This window comes from Octodon degus, unplaced genomic scaffold (genome assembly GCF_000260255.1).
Source record: "Octodon degus isolate 3935 unplaced genomic scaffold, OctDeg1.0 scaffold00033, whole genome shotgun sequence".
In the NCBI taxonomy this organism is placed as follows: Eukaryota; Metazoa; Chordata; class Mammalia; order Rodentia; family Octodontidae; genus Octodon; species Octodon degus.
The window spans coordinates 6,523,833-6,533,074 of NW_004524609.1; the positions used below are offsets into that span (position 1 = coordinate 6,523,833).

The window sequence follows — 9,242 nt, forward strand, 5'->3', positions numbered from 1 at the left end:
GTAGTGATCCACCTGTTTACAGCCTCCCAAGAGCTGGGATTACAGGCGAGTGCCACCTTGCCTAGTCTCAATCACCATCTCAGCATGCCCTAGGGGCAGCGCCAGCACTGCAGGTCTGGGGATTGAACCCTTGGCCCCTGCGCCTGCTTGCAGGCACTTTGCTGAGCTATTTGGCTGGCCCAGTGTTGACTATTTGGAAAAGCAAGGCTCGGAATAAGTAGAATATTCCACTTACCTAAATGTTAGAAATAATTGAAGTTTTTAAAACTGTGGTTTAAAGATATAAATATATAGGAAAATGTTCCAGATGGTGATTTCCTCTGAGCTGGGAGGGACTCGCATGCAGCTGGAGAACGAAGGAAGGAAAACCTGGAGGATGCTATGAGGTAGACAAGGAGGAGGAAGGGAGCTTTTAAGATATTTTATACTTCATGATTTCATCTTCTGTGGACCTTGTAAAGTTGTTCTTTTGTAGTGTGCCTAGTCATACCTTCTGCCTTTTCTCTGTTTTTCAAAACAAGGTCGTTGCTGACATGGAGCTGCAGGTGCACAAGCTGAGGGAGGAGCTGATCAGTGTGAACTCCCAGAGGAAACAGCAGCTGGTGGAGCTTGGTCTCCTGCGGGAAGAAGAAAAGCAAAGGGCTGCCAGGGACCACGAGGCTGCTGTGAACAAGCTGAAGGCCGAGTCGGAAAAGATGAAAATGGAGCTCAAAAAGACACACGCTGCTGAAGCGGAGATGACTCTGGAGAAGGTGAGGTAGCTCGTTGGAATTCATAGCACAATTACAATTCATGTTTAAAATCCACTCCCATCACTGTTAATCTCTAGAAGACAGTGGACATGGAATTGTTCTTTACGTTTATAAACTAAGTCAACAATTAGCCAGACGTGGAGGCTCAAGCCTGTATTTCCAGCACTTGGGAGGCAGAGGCAGTAGGATCTGTGTGAGTTTGAGACCAGCCTTGACTACATAGTGAGCTCAAGGCCAGCCTGAGCTACACAGTGAGACCCTGTCTCAAAAAGACAAGGAAGGAAGGAAGGAAGGAAGGAAAAGAAAAAAAAGGAATAAAAGAAAGAAAACAAAAGAAAAAACAGCAATTTACTATCTTTCTTTGGATCTAAGCAACTCTAAAATAATTAGGAAATTTCTAACTTTTTGGCCTATATGGAAGGGAATCTATGGAATTTTGCATTACATACTACAATACACATTGTGATAAAACAGTATTATATTAAGTACAGTTTCTTGAGCTATAGCTCTAAATTTTCCTAGGTTAAAACTAAGTTTCAGATCTTCCCTTGTTGTCTAATAATCATTTCTAGATTTTATAATTTTTATGACAATGTAACATATATAATGACTTATTTTTCCAGGTTGATATTTTAGCAAAAATAAGAACGTTAGCTTAGACTTACATTCAAGGTATAATCTCAAATATTTTTTCTTTTGGTATTCAAAAAATGTCTAAATATTCTAATTAGGCATTAAATGTGAATTGCCCTTAGTCAAGATAGCTGTAGCTTGCTCCTTGAGCACTGTAACACTGACCTTTGTCATGGGGACAAGACACTTGGCAAGAATAATTTAAGAATCATTATCTGCAGATAATGTTGAGCCTGCATACAGCACACACCACCATCCTAGATTTTTTCTCCTGACTTTACACAGCCTGAGGTCCTGAGGTATTCCTTGAACAGCACTTTAATTGATCTGAAAGCAAATTCTAGCAGACTTTGCCCTTGGCAGCATGTCCCTGAACCCAGAAATATTTAGGATAGGGGCTCTGCATGGACCATGGGAAGGGCTTTGCTTGCACACTGTTTGTAGATTCAGTGGGCTTTGAGTAGAAGAGCGATGAAATCTGACTCATATTTGGACACATTCTCTGCAGCTGCATGTGTAGAATACACCAAATTGAGGACAGAGAAGGGCAGAGAGCAGATAAGAGACCGTTGCAGTAACTCAGACTGAAGGTGATGGAGGCTTGGGCCTGGAGAATGGAGGTGATTAGGATGTGTTCTGAGTGTGCAGCCGACCAGACTGATTGTTATTTTAAATGCGGACATGAAAGGCTGGGGACAGTTACGGTGACGCCGGAGTTGGTTGCCTAAGCCAGATGTAGTTCCTCTTTGCTGAAAAGAATGCAAGAACAAGAGTGGGGCAATTCAGGACATTCTCAGGTAGAGTATCTTTACTAGACGAGGATGTTAGCATTCCGTCAAAGTAGTAAGAAGTAATGATATTGATGCTAAAATATACAGTTTCTAGAATTAGGGAACTTTGCTTATACGAAATAGCTGTAGACCTTTGCTGATGGCAGATAAACAAGACTGATGAGGAGAACAGCACTGTCATTTGTCTTCCATTGTATCTTACCCAGCCCCCGTCTTGGCTTCATGTGCCTTTGCTGACTGCTCAAGGTATTTCCGAGTAAAGGTTTGTAAATAGCACAGAATGCAGTGCATCTTGCTTTAAGAAAAATAGACACACCAAAACCAGACTTATAAAACATCTAACTTAGTGCTTCACTTCCTTGTATCATATAATTATATTTCAAATGTTTATTTGTACTCGAAAACATATCTTTCAAGTTGCTTCTATGTGTTATTAATTTTTAGATAATAGATCATTTTTCAAAAATCACTGCTAATTCATTTGCCAAACATTCCTGCAAGATTTACTATATCCCAAAAATATATCATCCCAGGCACTGTGGGGATACAAAGAAAAAAAGAAAAAGGCATGGTGATCACTGACCTCAAAAAGGTTGTGAAATAATAGTGACCACAAGATAAAAATGCACAAACACATTTGAGATAGTGCAAGGCAAAACATGAACTAGGGGGAAGTAATTTTCTGCTGAAGAAATCATGGCAAATTAACTGGAAGAGATGTCATTTGCACTACACCTAACTAATGTGTAGGATTTTTTTTTTTAATGTATTTAACAGGGTGTATAGGGCCTCACTACACAGATGGGACTCGTAGTGATCCTCCTGTTTTCAGCCTCCCAATCATTGGGGTTACAGGTGTGCGCCACCACGCCTACTCTCAATCACTGTCTCAGTGAGCCCCATGCGCGGGGCCGGCATGGCACTCTGGGAATCAAACCCTGGCTGGACATAAAGTATAGGATTTTGACTAACAGATATGGAAGATGACATTCCAAGTTAAAGGAAAAATAAAAACCTAGGGCACCTAAACAATCTGCTGATAGATTAATCTAGGTGAAGAGGTAATGATAACACTCGGAGATAGCAGTCCCTGGAAGTCCCCAAAGCTGTGCTAAGCACTGCAGCCTCATGGGGCAAAGGACTTAGGAGCTGCTGAATGTTTCTCTGAAATGAAGTATCAAGATTCAGATTATTAGTGGGAAAATGATTCTGTCAGCATTGGCAAGACACTGTAGCAGAAGGATAGTCCCAGTGAGAGGCCGTGGAGGACATCGAGGAGGTGCATTGCAGTATTGGGGGATCCTGGTGCAACGAGACAGGCAAGGCATGCTTGAGAATCATTGCAGACGCAGCCTTGATTAAAACTGATAGGTATGAAATCAACCTCTAATCTAGTGGAATCGGGGAAATTTCTGATGTAGGGAGAGTAAGGTGATGGATTCCTTTAGGAGCACGTTGAGCTGCAGGTACCACTGTGACGTTCACTTGCTATTGAGGAATGTTTCTGGATGTCCTGAGACCCTGAGGGTGAGTGAGGCTAACGAACCAAAGAGGGGAGAACAAAGAGAAAGAACAGGAGGAAAGAACGAAGGCAGGCAAAAGAAAGAAGGCAGAGACGGGAGAGAAAAGGAATGTTCCTGAAGAAATGACTTAAGGAAACAGTTTCATTTGAGAGCTTGGGGAGGAAGCAGTCAAAGAATAGTCATTAAGGTAAAAGAAATATGAGAACAGTGTTTTCATGGAAATAGAGGAAAGAATGTTCAGAAAGAAAGATTGCCCAAAATATAACAGAAAATCAGGAAGGGTAAGGGTTCAGGAGAGCTCATTGTGTTTGGAACTGAGAAGGCGCTGATGATTTTGGACAGGATATTGAAAAGGGTAGCGTGGCAGAAACACTACCGCAGAAGAGGAGTAAGCGGGCGGTGAGCAGCCTCCACTGTTCAGGAAATGTGGTGGTGAGACTGGAAGTTACGCTGAAGAGCCGCAGGAGTTCGGGAGCTTTTCTTTTCTATTCTTTTTTCTTCCTTCCTTCCTTCCTTCCTTCCTTCCTTCCTTCCTTCCTTCCTTCCTTCCTTCCTTCCTTCCTTCCTTCCTTCCTTCCTTCAAATGTATTTCTAGTACAGGTCTACAGGGTCTCATTACACAGATTGGGCTGGTAGTGATCCTCCTGTTTTCAGCCTCCCACGCAATGGGATTACGGGTGTGCGCCACCATGCCCAGTTTCAGCAGACCCCCAGGGCCGGGGCCTGCATGGCACGCCAGGGATTGAACCCGAGTCCCTGCGCCTGCCTGAGCAGGTGCTTTAGTCCGCTGGGCTATCTGGCTGCCCTGAGAGTTTATTTTTTGATTGAGCATGTCTTAAGTATTTTAAAGTATGAGAAGTGGGTACTATGGGAAGGAACAGCTTACTGAGGTGGAGAATAGTAGATAACTGGTGGCAATCTGACCAGTGACAGTCAGAGAAATCCCTAGCACAGGCCCGCCATAGAGGCCTGAGACTTCAGGCTGCTCCTGGAGTGTACCAAGCTCTCCCTTGCTACCATATATCTGCTGTCTTCTGTACAAAACCGTCTTCCGCATGGTTTTCCCAAGGCCCGCTTCCTTCCCACCACTCTGTACTCCTCAGTGTCCTTCCCTTTGCCGGTCCTCCTCATTACCTAATGTCGGGCTTACTTATCCCATTGTCTTTACTGCTTCTGTGTCTGCAGTCGTCCTCTCATTCATGTTCACCTGTTTTTTCTGTGTCTTCCCACTAAGGAGAAGGTAAGCTCCACAAACAAGACCTTATGTAAAGAAGCACAGTAATCTTAGGTGAGGACTTTCAGAAAGAGTGAAGCAGCTCAGCCGCTCAGGGGGCAGATGGGTGTGAGCTGCTCCTGGAAAGAAACAGAGAGGAGGGAGTCTGCTCAGGGAGATCAGTGATGCGCTGTGCAGACCGAGGAGCGAGCTGGGCAGGACAAGCCTGGAAGAACAGGGTGTTTCTGAAGTAGCTGAGAATAAAGTAATGCAAGAAGGCAGAAATGAGCATTGTAACTGTTGCTGACACAGAGAAGGTACCAAGGAGGTTGTCAGCCAGAACGCGGGGACTTGAGAGCTAAGAGGGATGCGCTGGGGAAATGGCAGGGAGCAGCAGATATGTTGGGTGTAGTGGGGGATGCTTGATTATTTTTGAGTAGGTGGAACTTGCCAACCCCATAATCCATATGGTACATTGGCAGTGCTGGTTCTTGATAGGAAAATTATTTGTGTTTCCAGTTGATAAATATCTTCACTGAACTAGTAGAAGTTTAACATTTCTAAATGCAAGGACCTGGACTGAGTCAAAAATATTTGACTTGAGAAATCAGTTACTAAAATTCCAGGATCATGATACCTCACACAAAGTGGGCATTTGCTAAACATTGAGTGAGTGAACCAAAGAACCTGCTGAGAAATTCAGCAGGAGACTCTGCATGGAAATGTGTATGGTTGCTGATTTAACCAAATATGATTTCAACTAACTAGAAATACATTGCGTACGCAGGCTGCATCTTTGTATTCAAATGTTTATTATGTTATTTCTGCCATATTAACAAGTTAAGCATAAGTCATGTTTTTCAGATATAGCTCCGATTTTTCTATACAAATTAATAAACGTTGAGTTCATATATATATATATATATATGTATGAAAGTTTGAGTTAACTCTAATAATAAATGGTAACCTAGCTGCCAATCTATTGTGTCATTCTACAAGTTTGATTTTTCTCACTGTCTCTTATAAAGAGCTTAATGTCTTATCACATTTAAATATATCTGAAAGTTAAAATATTTGCTGGCAATTCAAAATCCAGTCAGATTTGTTGGGTTTAGAAATTAATTTTCTATCTTTGAGTGTAAAATTGAGGTTCAAAGAGAAGAGGGCAGCACCACCAGAATGATAATATAAATGCAGCATCCTTGTGGGCCTGGCTTATTTCGGTAGCCTTATAATGTTAACGTTATGAGAAAATTCCCAGGTCCAGTTCCAACCTGCGTTTCTGTCAGCAGCGACTTAGATCTAGATAATATCTTCGATGGCCTTGAGTTAAGAAAAACGTGAAATAACCCCCACAAGGTCAAGGACTCCAAGGGAGTAATGATTGGCATTTGCATGGTGAAAACGTTTTTTTCCCCTTATGCTTTTAAAATCTTTTCAAACAGAACTGAAATCAAGTCCATAAAATATGAACCTTTGAAAAATTAAAGAACATTACTAAGTGATGATAGTAATTTTCAGAAGATTTATTAAAACCTTGACCTTGAAATTTTTATCATTGTTTCAGAAAACTGTTCAGCTATTTTAAAAATAGTCTTTCTTTAAATAAGTGATATTTTAGAAATTATAGAAAATAGCTAAGTATATAAAACTCTTGTTACCATCACAGTCAGCCTATAACCCATAGCAATACTTTAACATATATGAAATAGCTGTATCAACATAGCTGGTACAGATCATACTACAATAATGGTTCTGGCTCTTGCTTTTTTAAAAATTATGCCAAGAATATTCTAATAGCATGTGAAATTCTTTGAGAATATAATTTTCATTTTTTCATGATACTCCATTTTATGAACTTAGCATAAATCATTATTTGATTCTTTCCTTATTGGACATTTAGATTTTTTAAGAAATTATTTAATATGGATATTTAGCATATTTATACATAAATTTTTATCAACATTTTCAATTATATTCATTAGATTAAAAATCTCTCTAGAATTAGCAGATTAAATTACATTTCAGAAGGTATGTGTGAATTTTATGTTTGCTCAATAGAGTATCTGTTGTACCTTCCCATTCTTAGTAGTATCAATAATGTTTCTTGATTTTTGAAATTGTTGTGAAAAACAGTTAATGTTTTTAATTTGAATTTTTGAGAATGAAAAACCAAACACTTACAGTAGATTTCTTGTTCATATTTCAGTTTCTGAGAATTACTTGTTCATGTCCTTTGCCGGTTTATCTTCCTCAGGACCCTAATGTTTTTCTCATCAATTTACAAACAGTGCTTCTACATGTAGAATGATAAAACCCTTATCATCATTGTGACAAATGCATCTTATATTTGGCCTTTAATTATTTCATATAGAAAACATTTTATTTGGAGTTAGTCTAATCTCCCCAACCTTTCATTTTTAATTTTGCACTATAGTTGTTCTCTACTTTATATTTTGATATTTAAAAGCAAATCAATACATCAAGCATTGTCTGCAGTGTTCTGTGTGTACTGAGTAAAAGGCTCTTATGAATTTAACATACCATTTATGAGCTTGAGTTCCTGGTCTGTAATTTTAAGTGGTATCTGAAGGATTATACTGGAATTCTGCCAGCCTAAAGTCATTAAAAGACTCTGAGCAACAATTCTGCATCTTTTTCAAATTTCAGAAAAGCTCCATATGGCATAATTATTCAAAATTAAGGTCACAGAAACAAGTTAAACCTTTGAAATTTATAATTAAAGGATTAATATTAACTTATGAAGACATTGTCATTTTGGTTTAAGAAGGATTTCTAATCTCAATTCTGTTCTTTTTACTTTGATCTTTTCCTTGACTTTTTCCTTTGTTAAAAAATGGACAGTGTTATATATTATACTTTAAATATTAAGATTTATAAAAATTGATTGACAAATGACAGCTAGGATAATTTTTATTATGTTCCACAAATGATGATGAATTTAAAGTTAGTAGTTTGCTGTGGCAATATAAGCTATAGCGTGATAATGTGGATGATAGTGACACCTCTAAGCCTGACAAAACCTTGCAAAAGGAAAATATATACAAACGCCTACTTGGAAAGCATAGGATGTGTACATAATTTGTAAATTTAGAACTTCAAGGGCTGGGGAGATAGGTCCAGTGCAGGGATCCATACCGCATGCCATGCTGGCCCTAGAACCTCAGGTGCCTCAAGCTGGCCTTGAAACTAGGCATGGTGGCCCATGTGTGCAATCCCAGTGCTGGGGAGGCTGAGACAGGAGGGTCACTGCTGTGCAGCGATACCTTGTATCAAATAAATGTATTTTTTTTTTAAAAAAAAAAAAGAACTTCATTGTGTCTTTGAATAACGTGAACAGAAGGGAATGGCAGAAGGGATTATATCTTGTCTTATCCAGAAGCCAGTGCCTTTTCTGCCACTTCAACAAAATACCAAGTCAAACTAACTCAATAGTAGTATTTTTTTAAAAAGAGGTATAGTAATATGTGTTTCTTTGAAATTTTCTTCTCTTATATTAGTCTCCAGCTCACTCCTTCTTTGCCTGGTTATGATATAAGGTACGTGTTTCAGAGAGAGTCCACTAAATCATGATAGATGTCTTGTCTGGAATGTTTGTTTATTAAACAAAAAGAGGAAGGTATCTATCATCAGTCATGCTTCCATATCACATCAATATCTGAATGTGGCCGCAGTGCTCAGGGCAGCGTGGGATCATGGGTGTGGATGGTGTAGGCCACCGGGCTCAGGGCAGCGTGGACTCGAGGGCGTGGATGGTGTAGGCCGCAGTGCTCAGGGCAGTGTGGACTCGAGGGCGTGGATGGTGTAGGCCCCAGCGCTCAGGGCAGCGTGGACTGGAGGGCGTGGACGGTGTAGGCCGCAGTGCTCAGGGCAGCGTGGGATCATGGGTGTGGATGGTGTAGTCCGCAGTGCTCAGGGCAGCGTGGACTCGAGGGCGTGGATGATGTAGGCCGCAGTGCTCGGGGCAGCGTGGACTCGAGGGCGTGGATGGTGTAGGCCGCAGTGCTCGGGGTAGCGTGGACACGAGGGCGTGGATGGTGTAGGCCGCAGGGCTCAGGGCAGCATGGACACGAGGGCATGGATGGTGTAGGCCCCAGCGCTCAGGGCAGCGTGGACTCGAGGGTGTGGATGGTGTAGGCCGCAGTGCTCAGGGCTGCGTGGACTGGAGGGCGTGGATGGTGTAGGCCCCAGTGCTCAGGCCAGCGTGGACTCCTGAGCGTGGATGGTGTAGTCTGCAGGGCTTAGGGCTGCGCGGACACGAGGGCATGGATGGTGTAGGCCGCAGTGCTCAGGGCAGCGTGGACACGAG

At 41.4% G+C, this 9,242-nt stretch overlaps 1 protein-coding gene across 4 annotated transcripts in view; it reads left to right on the forward strand.

The window, feature by feature from the left end:
- The window catches only part of Cep112 (centrosomal protein 112), a 722,997-nt gene that overhangs the window by 482,220 nt on the left and 231,535 nt on the right, over positions 1–9,242 (forward strand). For all 4 annotated transcript variants that reach the window (XM_012514508.2, XM_023714104.1, XM_023714105.1 and 1 more), the window contains one exon: positions 522–752. In XM_012514508.2, coding sequence (XP_012369962.1) covers positions 522–752 — 231 coding nt within the window. The remainder of the gene's footprint in view (positions 1–521; positions 753–9,242) is intronic.